This window comes from Cryptomeria japonica, chromosome 5 (assembly GCF_030272615.1).
Source record: "Cryptomeria japonica chromosome 5, Sugi_1.0, whole genome shotgun sequence".
Taxonomy (NCBI): Eukaryota; Viridiplantae; Streptophyta; class Pinopsida; order Cupressales; family Cupressaceae; genus Cryptomeria; species Cryptomeria japonica.
Genome location: NC_081409.1, coordinates 30,625,621 through 30,645,830, shown reverse-complemented (window position 1 = coordinate 30,645,830; position 20,210 = coordinate 30,625,621). Strand labels below are relative to the sequence as shown.

Below are 20,210 nucleotides of genomic sequence, written 5' to 3'. Positions count from 1 at the left end.
AGGATGTGCTCGCCATAACAAGATCCAAGACGAAAGCGGCCACTTACCCAGATCCTCGTACGGAAAAACGAAAGGCACTGGAGGCACGAGTGGAACTGGAGAAGGAGATGTCGACGAACAAGGACGCACACGGGCTTGCAGGTACTTCTCGCTCTGAAGCAGAAACAAATATTATAAACCAACTGCTACAGGTCGAGATACCTGTCAAAATGAAGGATCTCCTGGAAAGTATGCCACACTTGCGGATGACACTTCTTCAATCCGTACTGATAACCCCAGTCAGCCGACCAACACATGGAAGGGACAACCTTGGCGAGACGGTGACAGACCCATTAGCCCTCACGATCAACAATGGTAGACACCTAGCAGTGGTGGAAATGGGTATACTGGGCACCATCTTGACCGACACCATTGTCGACGACGGGTCGGAGTAAATGTCTTGCCAGAGGAAACATGGAAAAAATTGGGCAAACCTACTCTTTGGCTGTCCACCTTTAATTTATTGGGAGCAGACCAACACGGCATCAAGCCGCTTGGCACACTCATGGCGCAGCCAGTGACGATCGGAACACAGCCGTTCGTCTTGAACTTTGTGGTCATCCCATTGAAGAAGAAGGGATATGATGCCATCCTTGGCAGAGGTTGGCTGGTGGTGGCAAAAGCAAACCACAATTGGAAAAAGAACACCTTGTCCATGGAAAAGGCCGGCAGAAGATATATCATTGACCTCAAAACTCAACTAGTCAGTGAAGAGTTGGCACCAGAGTCAGAGTCCGACGGGGACTACGGTACGGACGAAGGGAAGGATGGCAGGGAACCAAATGATGAAGGCATCTTAGGAATTCAAGCCTGTTCTGAGGACAAGACGGATTCTTTGAGAGGGCTCTTCCATTGGCAAATGGAAGACTATGAATTATTGTACGGGTGCAATATGCTGGAGATCAAAGAAGAACCTGACGAGAACGAGTTCCCGCTAGAGTACGGACAATACAAGGAAGGGGATGCCCCTGTGGATGACGCACCAGCGCACCAGTTCGACAAGAGTAAGCCCAGAAGGTACGAGGAATCCGCACTTAAAATTACAAATCTTGGAGAAAATTCAGAACAGAAAAATATTCTGGTTGGCGAGGACTGGAATCGGGTCTTGAAGACGGCGGCGTTCAAAATTTTCACAGAGTACAAGGATGTGTTCGCTTGGACGTATAAAGACCTCAAAGGGGTACCATAAGAACTGTGTGTACACTGGATCCCTCTGGTTCCCGGAGCCGTGCCTGTACGGAAGCGGCCATACAGGATGAACAAAAATTATGCCGCTAGGGTAAATGACGAAATTGACCGCATGCTCGAAGGAGGAATCATCTTCAAGGTCCAGACCAGCGAATGGGTATCACCCATTGTGATATCCTTGAAAAAGGAGGCCGGTCAGATAAGAATTTGTGTAGACTTCAGGTGTTTGAATGCTGTCACAATTAAAGATCCATTTCCCATACCATTCACAGACACCATCCTCGAGGAAGTAGCGGGCCATGAAATTTATTCATTTATGGATGGATTCTCCGGATATAATCAAATTTCCATTGCAGAGGAGGACAAATTGAAGACCACCTTTGTCGTAGAAGATGGCGTCTATGCATACAACCGGATGCCATTTAGGTTGTGCAACGCGCCAGCTACCTTCCAACGGATAATCCTCCATATTTTCGACAAAATGTGCGTAGGAAACTTCAAAGCATTCTTGGATGACTGGTCCATTTACAGCACGGAAGAGGCACATCTCGCCGCACTTGGCGAATGCATGGAAAGATGCCGATGAGCCCGCCTCGCCCTAAATCCCAAGAAATGCAGATTTATGGTGCCTCAAGGCAAGTTACTAGGGCACATCGTCTGCAAGGCCGGACTGAAGACTGACCCTGACAAGGTACGGGTCATTGTGGAGATGGAGGCGCCCGACGATGTCACTGGCGTCAAGTCATTTCTTGGACACATTGGGTATTATAGGCGGTTTATTAAGAACTTTGCCCAAGTATCATACCCACTTGATATGCTGACACGAAGGGGGGAGCCGTACATCTGGGGGACGACCCAAGAAGAGGCTTTCCAGGAGTTAAAGTCACGGTTGGTAGGTGCGCCAATCCTGACATATCCAGACTGGGACAAAGAGTTCCATGTACACGTCGACGCATCCAACTTTGCCATAGGGGCCACACTGGCGCAGGTTGGCAGCCACGGGCTGGACCACCCAGTGTATTTTGCAAGCCGACTCTTGTCAAAAGCAGAGAAGAATTACAGCACGACGGAGTGAGTAGCCCTCGGGATGGTATACTCCGTCCAGAAATTCCGACATTACCTATTGGCGACACCATTCACATTTTATGTGGATCACCAGGTGTTGATGTACCTGTTGAACAAGCCAATCATCCAGGGGCGGATTAGCCGATGGCTGTTGCTATTACAAGAATTTACATTCAACATCATTGTCAGACCTGGCAAGAGCCATGTCATCGCTGACCAGCTATCACGGATCAAGTCTGGAGAGCCGGCCGAAGGTGTTAACGAGGATTTTTCGGAAGCCCATCTCTTCCGCATTGCCATCCTTCCTGCCTGGTACACGAGTGTGGGCAAATACCTGTCAACTTCAAAATTTCCTAAGGAAATGTCATTAGGGGAAAGACGAAAACTTGTGCTAAGAAGCATAACGTTCCAACTTATAAATGGCCTTCTCTACAAGATGGGACCTGACAAGATCCTACGACGATGCGTCTTGGAAGAGGAAGTCCCAGGAGTCCTGAGAGAAGCACATGAAGGGGTCGCAGGGGGACACATGGGACTGGACACGATGGCAAGGAAAGTCTTACTAGCAGGCTTATGGTGGCCGACAGTGCATAATGACGCTAGAGAATGGGTGACAAGTTGTGATACATGTCAACGCGCTGGACGACCGTTAAAGAGGGATTTTATGCCACTCAACCCGTCGAATGCTCAAGAACTGTTCGAAAGATGGGGGTTAGACTTCATTGGTTCGTTGAAACCAAGCCGGGCCCGATGATGTAGATACATTGTCGTGGCGACTGAATACTTGACCAAATGGGTTGAAGCGAGGGCCTTGGCAGACAACTTCGCCGTTAGTACGGCGAGATTCATTTATGAACAGATTATCACCCGGTACGGAATACCTATACAGTTGACAAGTGATAGAGGAGGGCACTTTGTAAACCACATTATTCGGCTGTTGACAACCGAATTCAAAATTTTCCATTCTCTATCAAGTCCGTACTATCCTCGGGCAAACGGCCAGGCTGAGGCGACCAACAAAATCATGGTGTCAGTAATTTATAAGTCCTGCGGGGTTGAGAAGGAAGACTGGGAGGAGCGTCTACTGTCGGTACTTTGGGCGTATCGAACAACTTACAAGGTAACCACTGGGCAGACACCATTCCAATTAATGTATGGCCAAGAGGCTGTGGTGCCAGTGGAATTCATGGTGCCAAGTCTCAGAACTGCCATTGACAACAGGTTAGGCGACATGGAAAGCCTCTGGGAGAGACTATACGCCTTGAATAAGTTGGATGAAAGACGGACGATGGCACAGTGGGCGACAGAGACAGCTCAGCAACGATGGAAAGCCTGGCACGACAAACATTTAAGAAGGATGCAGTTCACCTCGAGGCAATTGGTATTGAAGTTTAATGGTCGAAACGAAATTAAGCCAGGCAAGTTCAGGGTAAAATGGCTAGGTCCCTTTAAGATTCGCGAAGTTGGCGCGAACGGAGCCATCAAACTGTGGACGATGGACGGGATGGAGGTGCCTGATGCTATAAATGGCTCCAAGTTGAAAATCTATCACCAACAGAGGCAAGAGACGAGGTCCGCCCAGGCGGACAAGTAAGTGCGGTCGTATGGAAATGACCGTATGGTAGGTCCGTACGACCCCGTACGGTGCCATAGGAAAAAAAAAATGGAAAATTAAAAAAAAAAATTAAAAAATATATATATATATATATATATATATATATATATATATATATATATATATATATATATATATATATATATATATAAATGCTGTCATACGGAAATAACAGTACAATGGGTTCGTATGGCCGTACGGTACAGAATTTAAAAAAAATTATTTTATAAAAAAAAAATCAGTACGGTCGTACGGAATTGAGTAAAATTTTTTTTTTTAAAAAAATAATTTAAAAAAACAAAAAACAAAACCGTACGGTCCTATGGAAAAGGCCGTACGGAATTGAGTTAAAAAAAGAAAAAAGAAAAAAGAAAAAAGGGACATACAGAAAAAAGTTAAGTTATTTTTTTTTTGTCATTAAGTGTTTTATATGGCATGAATACTCAGGAAATTGCCAAGTTAGAAAATTGTCGGGTGATAGCCGTACAATCAAATCAGCCGTACCACATTAGCAAGGCAAATCCGTACAAAATGAAAGACAGTTAAGACTCGAAACAGTTACAAATCGAACCCCAGACAAGGAATTTTTATTTTATTTTGATTAATGGCGATTGAACCTAGGGGATTGAAAAAGCTAGACTGGAGGAAGAAATTGCAGGAAAGAGAAGAGCAAACCAAGAAGGAAGCCAAAAAGAAACCTGCTGTAGCAATGGGCGACCAAGACAAGGGCAAAGTAATTGCACAGGATGCAGGAAAGGGAAGAGTTACGCAGGTCACCGCAGATACAATTCTATTCGAGGGTTTGGCTGGAACGGTGTGCAGCCAATGGTGGGAAAATGCCACGAGCCCGTCAGATATTGAGGTAAAAATTGAATTAACAAAAGCTAGGGTCCATGATGCTATTCGGATGCCCATTTTTAATATTAAGGAATTCAAACCCTGCCTACGACAAATGATTAAAACATATGATCTTGAACTTCGCACATCGTCATTCAATTTCCAGCACACTGACATCATTGTTTCATTTAACTCTGATGATTTTGAGAGAGTATTTGGCATTCCTGACAAAGGTAAAAAGACTGACAAAAAGGTAACAAAGTTGTCCGAGGAAAGAACCCAGCTATTAAAAGAAATGTGTAGGGACAACTTGACTACAGAAGAATGGAGTCGCATCCTGGATCCGAAGGGAAGAGGTCTGAAGAAGACATTTTTAAAATCTGGCATCTAGCAATGTTTACTTGACGTAGTACAGAGTAGGCTGATTGGCGCCAGCAGAGCGTCGAACGCGGTAGTACCTATGATCGCATTGATGGCAGGACTCAGAAAGGGCACGGTGTATGATTGGGCCAATCTATTGTCAGATAGAACCCATGACTGTATGATGTTGAAACATAAAGTATTTTATATGTCACATCACGCTATCGGATTATTTTTAGATTCCGTGCGGGTACAAGTGCCACCACACCGTAGAGGATGGCAGCCGCGGGATAGCATCGACTCCCTTAAGCCAGCTATATTTTATTGGTCAGAGCTGGATATTTTGACTACCGTCGAGGGACAGACGAGCAGGAAGAGGAGGAGACTGGTCCACGTAGTGGTGTCGGCCAGTGACACGGATTCAGGACGACATAGCACTAGTGAGGAGGAAAGTGAGGGGTCGGATGATTCAGAGGAAGATAGCACCTTCAAGCTTTCATAGATTGAGTAGCTAGTGCCGCCGCAGGAGACCCCCACCACTCAGACAGTATCGTTGGCAAGTGTACCGAGGGGGCATCGTGGAATGCCTGGAGGGGGAGCTGGCAGGACCGGCCAGGTGGTATTTACTCCAGCATTCCTGACCGTCGGAGGAGAGGGAGGACCATTGGCATCATCTGGAGTCACAGTGGGTACCATCTCTACCATCCCCATACCTGGGTTTGGTCAGATGCATCCTCGGCCTCCACCAGTCCAGCCATCGCCAGTCATAGCCAAGATGACGACACCAGCGAGTGCACCAGTACGCATGCCCAAAGGACGGTTGAGGAGAGGTCGGGGGGGGGGGGGGGGGACGATGTTGATTCATGGCTAGATAGATATGCGGCTCTACCTTCATCTCCACGCAGGCAGGCACCACCCACACCTTCCTACCCTTGTATTCCTTCACCTCCGGGGGTTATCGACTTGGACAGTGGCACTAGAAAGTAGGGCGATAGAAAGACACTGCTGGTGGAGGAGGGGGCGGTATCACCGCAGCAGCAGCATCAGGTTGGACGGATTGGAGAGGGGAGACCTACTGCCATGGTGCAGTTCTTAGCCAGGATGGAGGAGGAGGTTCAGTTACTGGTTGCCTCGACGGTAGAGGAGTCTGTCGGACAACTCACTTTGCGGAGACTCCTTGCATTTGCTACATCTGTAGTAGCAGTGGCATTTCAACAGTGTTTTGAGCAGCATGGATGGCCGACGCTTGATCTTCCAGAGATGCGAGTAGAGTGGCAGAGCTAGGAGGTGGCCGGAGGGAGTCAGACACAGTCTGTGGTCAGACGGATTGAGCAGGGTGTACGAGATTGGTATCTCGAGCTTCGAGAGACTCAACTCAGGGCGGATAGGGCTCAGAAGGAGTTGGCCACTCGCATCCCTGCATTGGAGACAGAGTTAGAGCAGCAACGCACCCATGCTAGGAGTATAGATGAGATCCTTGCCACCGTGAGAGGAGAATTGAGTGCCATGAGGGCAGAGTTGGCAGTGCAGTCAAATGAGAGAGCCTTAGCAGAATCGAGAGTTGCTACCCTGGCAGTCGAGTTGGAGGCGAAGCATCAGGAATTGATGGAGGCAGTGTTTCGAGTGAGGAGTTCTCGGGAGCGGTAGTTGCAGGCTGAGCAGGACCTCCGATACTGGACCGACCAGGTGGTATAGCTTCGGGAGCAGTTGGCAGTAGCAGCCCCAGCCCCTCCACCATCAGGGATGCCCCCCTTACCCCCTCAGTAGTCTGTGTGTAGTTGTTATTTTGTGGGGTTTGTAGTTGTTATTTATTGTAGGCATATCATTCCCATTTTGTTGTCTGTCGTCCGGAGACGACATTTCTTTTTGGGGGGGATGATGTTGTCGGGTAATTAAGCAATAAGACATTTAATGTAATTAAAGTTAATGACGGCAGTTAACCCGTTGGTTGTTGACAGTTGACACCGGGTAACTGACCAGTCACCTTTATATATTAGCGAGTCCTTGGTCATGGAGACAGAGTTAGTATGGTCATTGTCATTGTACTGACATTATTATGAATCAATGAAGATCTGAGTTTCTTTATATTCTGTCATGATGTATTCTGTCATGTCCATTATTTTTGCAATGCATTGAATTACACTTTATTGGCAAAACATTGACAAAAACCATTGTCGACGGAGGCTCGGGAGTAAATGTACTACCAAAAGACACGTGGAAATGTTTGGGGAAGCCGAATCTTTGGCCGCCAAGCTTCCACTTGGTAGGTGCCGACTAGCACGACATTCAGCCTTTGGGAACATTGATGGCACAAAAAGTAATGATTGGGACACAAATTTTTTTCTTGGACTTTGTAGTCATCCGGTTACAGAAGAAGGCGTATGATGCACTCCTCGGGAGGGGATGGTTGGTTACTGCCATGGCGAATCATAATTGGAAGCGAAAAACACTCTCGATTGAGAGTGATGGGAGGAAGCACGTCATTGACTTGAGGAACCAGGCGGTGAGTGAAGAACTGGCACCCTCGGACTCTGAGTCTGAGGGTGGAGAGTTAGGTATGGACGGAGGAAGGAAAGGCATGAAACCCAACGATGAAGGGGTGCTCAAACTAGAAGATTGCTTTGAGGATGAGACGAGTTCTCTTAATGGATTATTTCACTGGCAGATGGAGGATTATGAAGTCTTCCACCCCGATTGTAACATGCTACAAATTGGCGAAATTGAGGAAGTACAAAGTCCGTCGTACGATATTCATCTGTGCACATTCGACGTTGGTGTGTCTGGGCTGTACGAACAATTGCCAAGTGAGCCTGTACCGTATGAGTAGAGGCCACCGAGTGGGAATGGAAAAGTATCTAAGGTGTACGAAGAAGATTCACAGGGCGAGGATCTGAAATTGGATGCTGTAGAGCCTGGTGGAGTTGCCCCGAAGAAGTTAATACTATACGCTAAACGGTTCACATCAGCTGAAAGTAATTCAGCCGTATGGTTCAAATCAACCGAGAGCAAGTTGACCATACAACCCATAAGAGCCGAGAGTACATGGAGCGTACGGTCCACAGGAACTAGGAGTGAAGTTGTCGAAGGATTGTCACTGTATGCCAAGAGTAAACTTTTTGAAGAATTGTCATCGTACGTGGAGAGTAAAGTTGCTGAATGATTGACTAAGTCCATATCATACGCCGTACGGTTCAGAGCAGACAAGAGAAAGTTGGCTCCTGAGAGTGCAGGTTGCGTTGACGTGATGAGGTTACCAAACGAAGCTAAGAGCCCCAGCTACACCGTACAAACTAGAGAAGCCGAGTGCTGGAGATTTGTACGGTCAAGGGAGAGCCGGGGAAGTAGACTTGACAGCAGGACAAAATCGAGAGGGGGAATGAACATTCCCTTCTAGCTACAGGAGAAGTCGAATCCGTACGGTGCAGGTGAAGAAGCAGAAATACCGTACAGTGTACGATTGACACATAGGCGTAGAGCAAGGCGAGGAGTCCGTACGACGTACCTCGTTCAATCAACCCGTATGGCGTAGCTCATCCACCCATTCCGTACGGCGTAGTCCATTCATTCGACTTGTACGATGTACGACATAAATTGCATAGAGAACAGGGTATGGTAAAACCGTACGACGGATATCGCATGAGACATCGTACGACATACATGGAAGCCGTACGAACATCGTACATGAGGCATCGTACGGTATACAGGGAAGCAATCAGGGAGAGGTCGTTCGACCACGCTACAGGTACGACAACCAAAGGTGGAGGCCATACGACAACCAAGAGAAATCCGTACGGACCACAGGAGGAATACCGTACGGTCAAGGAAGCAGTATATAAAAAACTTGAAGGCATCGACCTTGAGTTGGATGAAGGGAGTCTCAAGCCACACACCTATGCATCGTACAACCAAGAGAGAAGTACAAACCTGTATGAAAGAACAAGTCTATACGCAAGGAGGATAAGCCCATATGGAAGGAGAACAAGTCAGAAAACACAATACCCGTATGGGAGAATGCACCTTGATCAAAATTTTGACTTCATTGGCCTCGTTCTTGATGTCTTAAAAAAACAGAAAATTGATGCATGCCATGGAGTTCCGTGTGGGTGCTGCCACGGGACCTTGCGAGGGGCGCTGCCCCTCGACCCCGCAAGGGGCTCTGCCCCTTGACCCTGTTGGGGGCGTTGCCCCCAGACTCCCATTGGGGGTGTTGCCCCTTGACCCCGTTGGAGGCGTTGCCCCAAATCCCCATTTGATTTGGTAGGTACACTACAAGTTGGGGGTGTCCAGTTGAAGTCACTATCTGTTGTTAATCTTTCCGAATATCACTTGATGTTTGCTTGTCATCTGGAAGACGACTTTTCTTTTTGGAGGGGATGATGTTGTCGGCATAAATTGCCTGTTGTTATGTTTGATAATATTTGTTATTTGACAACGTATTAATTAATTGTATTGAGTGGGTTGTCAGTCTCGGGTAGTTATGTGTCAATTGGTTGACGGTTGTGTACCTCTCGACAACCGTTGGGTCCTTTAAATATGTCGTGTACTGCCAAGGAAGGGGCATGGTATTGTCGGATCTATTGTAATCCTTGGCCGACTATCTTTGGTCTCTTCTCTGTAATAATTGAATGTGCGAATAAAGATATATTTTACTGCCATGTCTGGTATGCATTGTCATGTACATTATTATTTCCTGTATTTGATTTACCAATTGTAGCGGTAAACAGGGTCTTAGTGTGAATAGGTTGTTCTACCTAATTAATTCCTTAGTGGGGTCCTATTCACATGTTAACTTAGGTCCTAGGTGTGTTTCCAGAAGTCTTACTTGTTTGTGGGATTTTATCTCATTTTATTCTTGTGTCCTAGGTCATTTAGTATTTGTTGGAGTTAGTTGTCTCATGTCATAGGATTACAACATGTCAACATCATGTTTAATCCTATCACTCACGTTGCCTATATAAGCAAGATTATTGTACACTTTGTAATATATCTCATAGATCTTAATATCAAGCAAGGTCATTTCTTGCATACTCTTTTTTGGAAGGCTATCATTGTTTTTGCAAGTGATCCTAAAGTGTTGAGCTAATCTTCAGCTCCTACAGTATGTATTCCAATATTGCTTAGAAGATGAATTGGCAACCTATTAAGGTAAAGTCAAAGAGTTAAGAGATGTAATGTCCCCACTTTGAAATACATTTTAATGGCAAATAATAATAAAATTAAAATTCACAAGAATACAAATAAAATTAAAATTAAAATATAAAAGAATATAATTAAATATAATTAAATTTTAATAAAGTAAATGAATGGTCAAAAGACATCGAATGAAAAGTTGTGACTCCCTCAAACATGAGATATAAAAGGGAGAAGAGTACCTCATTTGAGAGGGAATAGTTTTTGGGAAGCAGAAGTGCAGATCTGATTTAAATAAGTGCAGATCTGATTGTGAAAGGTTGTGTCCTTTTCAAAGCGCAGAAATAATGAAGAGTTGCACTCTTTCAAATGGTGCTAATCGTGAAAGGGTGTGTCTCTTTCCAAAGGGCATACACAATGAAGAGGTGCAACCTCTCCCTCACGTTAAGTGATATAAAGGAAATGAATCAAAAGCCTCCAGCAATATCACCATCGATCAGATCAGATCAGAACTGTTATTAAGTTACAGGCACACACAATAATGTTGTCTAACAATTATTAATGATATTAATTGATTCATATTATTTATATTCTGATTATTTAGTGATCTTTATTATTATTAGTGTATTCACATTAAGACAATTATTAATATTCATGATTTATGAAGGGTTGCTGTGGTTGAGAAAAGCGATGAAAGTGATTTCAAAGGGGTCGCTACCTCTAAAGGACGTGACCATTGATGGTGGTCTTACCACCATGATGGAGGAGGTAATCAAAAGAAAAAAAGGAAGAAGTAAAATAGTGAGACAAAAGCCTAATACCTGCAAAAATATACTCAGCCAGATATCCGAACTGGTATGAATTCCAGGAATTATATATAGCAAACTGTAGATGCATTACATGGTGATTTTTGCATGATAATATCTGTATATTCACAGTATTGATACCCTGCATATTTATGACTGATGCTGATAACTTTCTGCATATTTGATTGTCAATATATTCTTGTTTATGAGTCTGATCTATGATACTGTGGAACATCATCTCTGGAGGGAGAACTGCTATTAAGGCACCCTCTCAGACAGAGGGAGAACCGCTATAAATGCACCCTCTCAGATAGGGGGAGAACCGCCATTAAGGCACCCTCTCAGACAGAAGGAGAACTGTTATTAAGGCACCCTCACAAAATGACTTGATTAGGGAGAACCGTTGCTAAGGCACCCTATCAAGATAATTAGGATTCTTATGGTTATGACCCAGGACTTCTGATCTTTACATTGCAGTGCTGTTTGCAACATTATTTTAGTTTCATCATAGTAATTCTTAAAATTATAGTCTTTCTAATTCACGAATCATAGTTAGTTTTTCTATATCCTATTTCTGTTGTATGGTTCATATGAGGAAGTGAGCAAGAAATTATGTATCCTTCATTTGATTCTCACAACCCATGACTTTAAAAAGCATTGGCCCTTCAGGCATACTACAATCACATTTATGAAGGGCCAATTTTTGGCATCCTTCCGTTGATCAGAAACAATGGACATATCCATCTTGATTCTATCAACCTGACAGGTACTTATCTCCTTAACTAGTTGTATGTTTTTTATCACAAGCTCATAATAGAAATTCAAACTAAATTGCACAATAAGAAATTACCCTCCTAGAATTTTGTCATGGGCTGTCACCTGGATCGGACCTTTTGTTACATTTGTTTTCCACCGTACTCCCTCTTTTCATCTTCTTGAATTGGAAATTGAGCTTTATTCCGTACGACTGAGTTTATGGGATTCTTGCACCCAACTCATTGTTATTTTCACTTTGTTTCCCCATATTCTAAAGTTGTGCAAGTCCTGTTATTTGATAAACTCATCAATCTGTTTTTGGATTTCCCCTCCTCTCCTTGCTGTGATCTATCATCAGTCTCTATAATCTCTTGCTCTAGCACATTCACTCTTTATATCTCTCATCTCTAGTATAGATTACAGTGACAGATCCCATAATAATTACATCTCAGGCACACCAAAAAAACGTAATTCTCTAATCTTCACCATACCCAAACCTGCTATACTAGATGCAGAGATCTCAAAGCACAAAGTGGCAAGAGCTGAAGGAAGGCAATAGATTGGAAAAATATATGATTACCATGAGAGGAGGGCAAGAATGAAATAGGAAACAACATGGCTTTCAGTCAACCAAGATAGCCAATTTCACTGGACTGATAAAGGGCTCTAAAGGTGAATGTGACTGTCGTCTTGTGTTGGTTAAGGGAATGGGAGAATGCTCCTTGCTGGATGGTTGGTGGAGTGATTGATGGATTGAGTAAGTTTAGTTTGACAGGGTCATTTATTCTTAATAATTAGAGTACTTTAAAAGCTTGTTAATCTGCTGAACTGTGTAGTAATCTTGCATGTAAGTTGATGGAAATGCACTCGATATTAATTTTCCACCTTTCAAGTTGAGATTGAACTGAAGCGATGTTGCCAGATTACAAAGGTGATGGTTAGAATGGCTTCAGCGGATGTTATCTGTGTTGGGACAAGGGCAGTCAAAGAAAAGTTTACAGGCATTGTGAGGTCAGTTTTGTCATGCTGTTCACTTCAATTTTAATTAGTATTCTCTTCCTTTTTCTTATATCAGAAGTCTAGAATTTTGTGTGCAGTGACTATCTATCAACTTTATTTGCTTCTAATGTATGTATTTCCTCTTTGTATAACTAAAAACTGGTAAAAATATCAAAAAGGTGCAGTTTAAGCTGTTTCTAAGTAAGGAAATTTGTGTCTAAATTTTTACTGCCCCCTGACAGGCACCAAGATGTACGGGCGACAGAAATTGACAAGGTTGATTTGCATACATCATTTCGCCCAGGGGACATAGTCCGAGCAGAAGTTGTATCCCTTTCATATATCTAGAATGAAAACTTTGCATTTCTTTTCATTATGATTTGTCTTAATAATGCTTCTTGTATTTAAATTAGCAGGTTATCTAATCAACCTCAGATAGTGAATGCCAAGGAAGTTTAATCCTCCTTGCTTTACTACTTCTGTTTGTTCTTCTTAATTCCCCATTGTTATTTGGATCTGGTAGGGAAAATACAATTGTTTTCTTCATAATTTGAAAGTGGTTTCAGACAATGGATATTATAAAACACTCTGCATGTTTTGTGCCATTCTAATATCAATGTAATGGACTTTAAGTTCTAACTGATAGATCCATGTTCCTACAGTCTTTATTACTTTGGTTGAGATCACAATAGGTGGGCAATTGTATATGGTCGTTTTGATAAATACTTAATCTTTTGAAGGACAAATTTTGTTGGCAGGTAAAGAAGGTAAAGCCATCTATATGATGACATTTACCCGATGCAATGCCATGCAATTAAATGACATCCAAGTTGCCTCCATTTTTCTTATGTAGAACAATTTCTCAGTGTAGTTGGGCTATATTCAACAGATTGATCTGAAGATAAGATTTGGATGAACATGGTAGGCTATACATGATATGATATCTACCTGCATGAATAATTAGCCTCTGATGATCAACATCTGCTTCATCATATTAATTGTCATCTAGTCCTGGCTTCTGAAAGTTGTGATAATTTATCATCAGTATCAAGCTAAAGCTTCATTGCATGCTCTTTATTTTTTAGCAAGAAAAAACAGTGTCTAATTCAACACCGAGGGGCAGTTGCACTCTCATTTCTTCTTTAGGTTGTACCAAAGTAAAAGGTGATGGTCATTATTTCCAAGCAGGAAGCACTTTGCCTGAAAAAAAAATCTTTGGCTTGTTAGACTTTCTCAATTGGTGCTGCAGAAATTTTTTTCCCCCACAAAGTAATTTGCATCATCTCTAATGATCGCCTTGGTAAGTCCATCTTCCAGAGTTCATAAGAATTGAAATTTTACTAATGCCTTTCAGATGACCAAAGACAGTCAAAGAGGCTGAAAGACATATCGGCATGTAGAAATGTGACAAATGATGGAGTTCCTATAACATCACCTAAGGTTAATGCCTCATGTAATTATGCTTCAGCCTTCATCTTATTACACAATTTGAATATCCCTAATTACTATCAGGACCATACATCACACGATGGGGCTTGCTTCAGAACTTCATCTTATTACATAATATGAATATCCCTAATTACTATCAGGGCCATACATCACACGATGGGGCTTTTATTGGCATATTATACTATACCCTTATTCGCCCAGAACCACCATGTACTCTAGTTACCTGGAGACTTGTATCTTGACCCCTGATACCTGTCTCCCATCTTGAAAACATGTCCCTATCTTAGACACAATTATGGGGATGTTTCCAGACAACAAAACACCTGAGCTGATGTCTTTAGATGTCTCTTGAAAATCAGGAATCCTCCTACATACAAGATTCTTAAATGTTTTTTAATGCTCTGTTTTGCTTTCTTCTAATAATTTCTTTCAAGAGAATGAAGAAAAAAAAAAATAGTTGTATATTTTGCTTAAAAAAGTACAGGCATATTTTGTATTAGAGAAATTTGTCATGCATGTCCAAAGCGATATTAGTAAGAAGATAAAACAATAAGGGTTAGGATGTCCTTGAATAGAATTTTTATCAAGTGATTGCATTGCAAAATAGCAGTTTCCATGCTAGTTGCTTGCGCTGCTAAACTATATTGCTGGGCAATATGTATTTGCAATTTATTTTAAATAACAAATACAAGATAAAGCATTTTGCAAAAATGCCCCAAAGATAATTCATCCATTTTCAAGGATTTCAAGATTATCCATCTATTGTTGGCAATAAAGGTTAAGTAGGTCTGTCCCATATGACGAAGTGTGGAAGCACATGCTAAATTACTGCTTTGAATAATCATGGGCATATGATCTCTAAAACTATGGATTACAGTTGTCTCTGGAAATTTTGTAGAGAAAGTTTTTTTCTTGATGTTGTTTGAGAGTCATTGATCAACTAGTTTTTTCACTTTTCCCCATTCGTATGTTGGGTTCTCTGGTTTTTAAATTATTTCAAACTTATGAATTTGATTTGTAAATCCTGTAAATATTTTCAGTTTATTAAATTTTATATACATGTAAAAGTTTTGTATTGTGGTGCTTCCCTATAGTGTCCTGTTTTTTGGAAAATGACGCTCCTATGCTTGTATCCTGTACTGGAAGTGTCACCTTCCAAGTGACTATGTTACTTACTGTACACATTTTAGTTTATGAAAGAAAAACTCATTATTTAAGAAAACAAAATAGTTGTGTTTAGGTACACAATATACCCTCTCTTCTTGATCCAAGTGGCATTTATCACCAGCAATACTACCCAGTCCATTTTTATGGACAACAGTGCTACAAACTCATTTTCTGTGGTCTATGGTAATGTACAATGGTACAACCACCTCCCCTGGTTGGTGGTGCCAACACCAATACAATATCACTTCAACCAAATATTATGCCCACAGTTCCAGACTGCAGTTATGCAGCATTCTTGGAAGATTGAATGTAGCACTATCCAAGTGCACGCCAAATCTCATGTGGCACATGCCATTGAGACATCATGATCTCAGCTAACCTTGATTGAAGCTGCTGTGCCCAACTCTACATGTGGTACCATTGAGTGATGACAATGTTACTGTTAAGAACATGTCTTCATTGTCCATGAAAACATGAGAAGAAAACTTTTGGAAAAATTCTGTAGAATATTTCAACATCAACAATGTTACTGTTCCCATCTTTCGTGATGAGCAAGATTTGGCCATTACATTTTGAAGGGGCTCAGTCTAACTAATGTAAGATTAAGAGTCACCTGTGGAAGAGCAACTGTTTCATCTTCCAAAATGGATCTCTGTTTTTTCCAGCATTGTATAGTTATGCTACATATCTACATAGATAGATAGCACAAGAAGACTGAGCTAGAGTAAGACATCCACACATCTCTTCAAGAGTATGTCTTGTGCAGGTTCAGATTAATGCAATTTATGTTACAGTTCTCATAATGTTACTGTGCATTATTCCATGAATGAACAACTCTTCTATTATTTGTTTATGCTTATAGTACATTTAGGTTAAAGCAATTTAGAGTGTTACCCCTTAGATATCAATTGAGATCTGGATTGCTTTTGCGATCATTTGTCTCCAGAGCAAGAGGATCTCACCACTGAACTGTGTGAGAGATTTGAGGTCGGTAGACTGAACTAGAAAGCAGCATAGATGTTGCAAACTTCGCAATATACACCCAAACTACTCAATATCATTGCTCAACATTGAACGACTGAAAAAAGTGCCTGCTAATCTTAACCGAAGGTTGGATTACTGAAAATCTTCCCTGCCTCACCATATGGCCTTCCAACAGCTTTCAACCTCAAATGAATGAAATGCAATAGAGTGATTGATCTGGAGAAAATAGGGTGTGCAGACTGGTCCTGGTATCAGGAATATCTGAGCAAGAATGCTACAGAACCAATAGTCACTCTGGTTCAAATTATAACAACGAGAATGGAGAATATTGGAAGACCAAATCCTGTGTGGACAATCATAGGTATTATTGAATACCTTTAGCGTTTAATTCTTCGAATATTATGAGCTCAAATTATTTTAGAGCTTTCTACTTTTGCCACCACTGAGGAGCTTCTTAAGCAGCTCACAACAAAAGACTGGAAAGTGTTGCTTTCCTATTCTGAACTGTATTCAGGGTAGATATTCTACAGCTTGATTAAACAATTTGAATCCTTTTCTTCCCTAACGTATCTTGATTGCATGGGTTGCTGTTTCTAATGCATAAATAAGAAAAAGCAGTCTCTATAATTGTATCTTAGAGCATAGAATAAGACAATAAGTACATAACTATAAACGGAGAGGATAAACAGCAATAAGAATGATAAAAACTTTCAGTACAAGAGCTGCACATTGTTTTTTGGGTCTTCAAGGATTTCCTCTTTCCTACAATAGCATTGTCTTGCTTGATGTGACTCTCTACTGCTCTCACAAACTCCCTAAATCTACGCTGTACTCTCAAAGACTCATTAGCTGCAAGCAACAGTGCTTTACAACCAGTTTTCTCTAAAAACCACTAATGAGTTGATTTCTTAAAATGACCTCTCTTGGAGGTTTAATAGTAAAAAGAAATATAAATGAGTCAAAGAAGTTCAGTGCCATAGCTACCAAAGGAATCTTTGGACATGTTTCAGAGCTCTCAGACACCATACAGGTTGCTGTTGTCGCATCTTCAATGTGTTCAACTGTGGTCAAACCTGCTTTGCTTGTCTGTTTTTAGACAGGAACAGTTTTGACTGCTATCAGACAAGTTAGATGTGGTCGACTGGGGTCGAAACTGTCAGATTATCTTCATTCTGTCAAGTTCCCTTGTGTGTTCAGGTCCTTTGGTTACTTCTTCCTTTTTGTTTTTCAAACATCGGCTTCTGATTTGACTTATGTGTCATCTTTTTCAGTAATGAGCCTTCATGTTGTGCTAGACATATGGATTAGCCTCAATGAGACTATGAGTGAATAAACTAACTGCTTTGACTAACTTAACTGATTCAGTTTTGGATCATTACCGAGTGTTGTGACCAAATCACACATCGCCCCATTGCAAATGGGGACCCCCACTTTTTTTCTGCTTTCTAGGTTAGTTGTTGAGTCTTTTAGCTATTAGCCTTGCATTTCGGAAGAAGTGTAGTATCTCAGGTGGCTAAGATGTAATCAAGACAAGTCTCTCTCCTCAGGATGAAGTTGAGCACAGCACCTCCTTTGCCCAACCAAGCTACCGACCCAACCAAGCTACTGACCTGCCTCTCCCAGCATTGACAGTGGGTGCCCAAACCTGATCGCTTCCCATCCATCTCCCCTTTTCATTCCACCTCACCTTCTCCTATTCTCAATCTATCTTATATTTCATACTTGCCTCTCCTTCATCTTTTACCCCTTCCCCCATTTCACCTCTTCCATTTCCCTTTCCTACCCTTCTCTACCTTCACTTATCATTATCATCTCACCTATCTCCACTATCTTTTTATCTCCCACTTCCCTCAACCTCCTACCCACCTACCTATCCTCTATTCTATCCTACCTTACTTACACCTCTCACCTACCACTTAGCCCCTTCATTGCCCTTTATCCTACCCGTATCCCTTCCTTCCCCGTGGCACTTTCTTATCACTTCCCCTCACCTTTCCTTGCCACAGCATCTCTTCTACCGTATTTCCTTATAACTCCCTTCTATTACCACGCCATTACTTGGGCCCCACCACAAAATTCAAACATGGAGATTTTAAAAGTTTTTTTTAAAAGCATTATAATTTCCTTTGATTCCTCCACTTACATGGCATTGCCGGCGCCCACTAGCATGGAGAATTAAAAGCTTTTCTAAGAACTTTTTTCTGCTGGACCCAACCAAACTTCTAGCTTGGAAATTTAAATGTTTTTTTTAGGCATTGCAATTGCTTTCCTTCATACCACCGTGGCATGCTGGCCCCACAAGGCATTATGGAGCAGATTGAAAATGTTTTCTAAGGCATTAATAATGCCGCTTCAGCATAGAGTAAGGGTTATTTTAAGTCAAAAATTAAAAAAATAAAATATTTCAAAAAATGAAAAAAATGAAAAAAATGAAAAAAATGAAAAAAATGAAAAAAATGAAAAAAATTCAAAAAAATTCAAAAATTGAAAAAATAATTTTTTTTGGCCAAGGCATGGAAAAAGTTGAGGCGTTCTAAGCCAAGGACCTTGTCCTTTGAACGAACCCCTCGTCCTTTGAACGGACCCCTCGTCCTTTGAACATGACCCTCGTCCCTCGAACAAGAGCCTTGTCCTTTGAATGGGAGCCTCGTCCTTTGAACGGACCCCTCGTCCTTTGAATGGGAGCCTCGTCCTTTGAACATGATCCTCATCCCTTGAACATGAGCTTTGTCGTTTGAACAAGAGCTCCGTCGTTTGAACAAGAGCTCCATCCTTTGACCAAGAGACTCGTCCTTTGACTGTGATGATTTTCCACTTATCAAATTTCCATGATCAAGTTCAAGATCGAATGAGATGAGTTCAAGGTGGCACTGTTTTGATCAACATGATGTAAGCCATTCAATGAACATAGAAAATGAAGAACAAGGCACGTGCAATGCTTAGACAATCAATAATGCTACCTCAAGATTTGGAATCTCCATGATGCCACTCATTCAATGCGAGTTGTAAGTGCAATGAAGAGTTCAAGAGACCGATGCAAGACTATTTGCACTAGGTGCCTCGAGTTGCAAGACTCGAAGCATTTTATCAAACATCATTGAATTGCATTCAATGACAGGCATTTACCTTTAAATGATGATTGGAGGGCGATTAAAATTCAAAAGGCAAAGTTTGGGATTATAATGCAACGTATTTAATCGATGTTATCTTGCCTATTAAAAATTAATTATGAACGAGAGAGTTTGAATTTCCAAGGCACCATGATTTGAAGCATCAAGATTGCAATCGATATTGAATGAAGGTATTATCCCAATCAAAATGCATTTAATGTGAATCGCCAATACCTGTGATGAGGTACCAGCTGAGATCAAATTTGATCATTTCATTTGATCAAATTAAGATTGATATTGCTTCATGTCTGCAATTTAATCTACTGATTACCAGCAAATTAGTAGGACAACGACTTTCAATCTTTGTGGGGTAGGGAATTCATTTCTTGTCACTGCAAAGCTAGGTTATCAGGTTCGCCTCTAGGCCCCCCTGGTACGGGTCTGGGTTCGATCGGGTCCGTGGTACGGGTCCGGTTCGACCAGGGTTCGAAAAACCCACAGTGGGTTCGACCCTGGTCGAACCTGGCGTCGAACCCAGTTGAACCCGGGCGGACCCAGTCGAACCCGGGCGGCTGGGCGGCCCGTAAAGTACAATGCAAATTTAATTTTTTTTTCAATTCCGCCTTGTAAAAAGTGAAAGTTATAACCTAAAAAAGCAGAAAATTAGATGTCTCAAAAAAGCAGAAAATTGATGCACTCCATGGA

The 20,210-nt window shown here is 42.0% G+C and overlaps 1 protein-coding gene across 1 annotated transcript in view; it reads left to right on the top strand.

Annotated features, from left to right (window-relative positions):
• Nucleotides 1-20,210, top strand: part of LOC131057369 (uncharacterized) — a 48,514-nt gene that overhangs the window by 13,141 nt on the left and 15,163 nt on the right. The window contains exons 3-4 of the mRNA XM_057991519.2: nucleotides 12,719-12,807; nucleotides 13,038-13,122. Coding sequence (XP_057847502.1) covers nucleotides 12,719-12,807; nucleotides 13,038-13,122 — 174 coding nt within the window. The remainder of the gene's footprint in view (nucleotides 1-12,718; nucleotides 12,808-13,037; nucleotides 13,123-20,210) is intronic.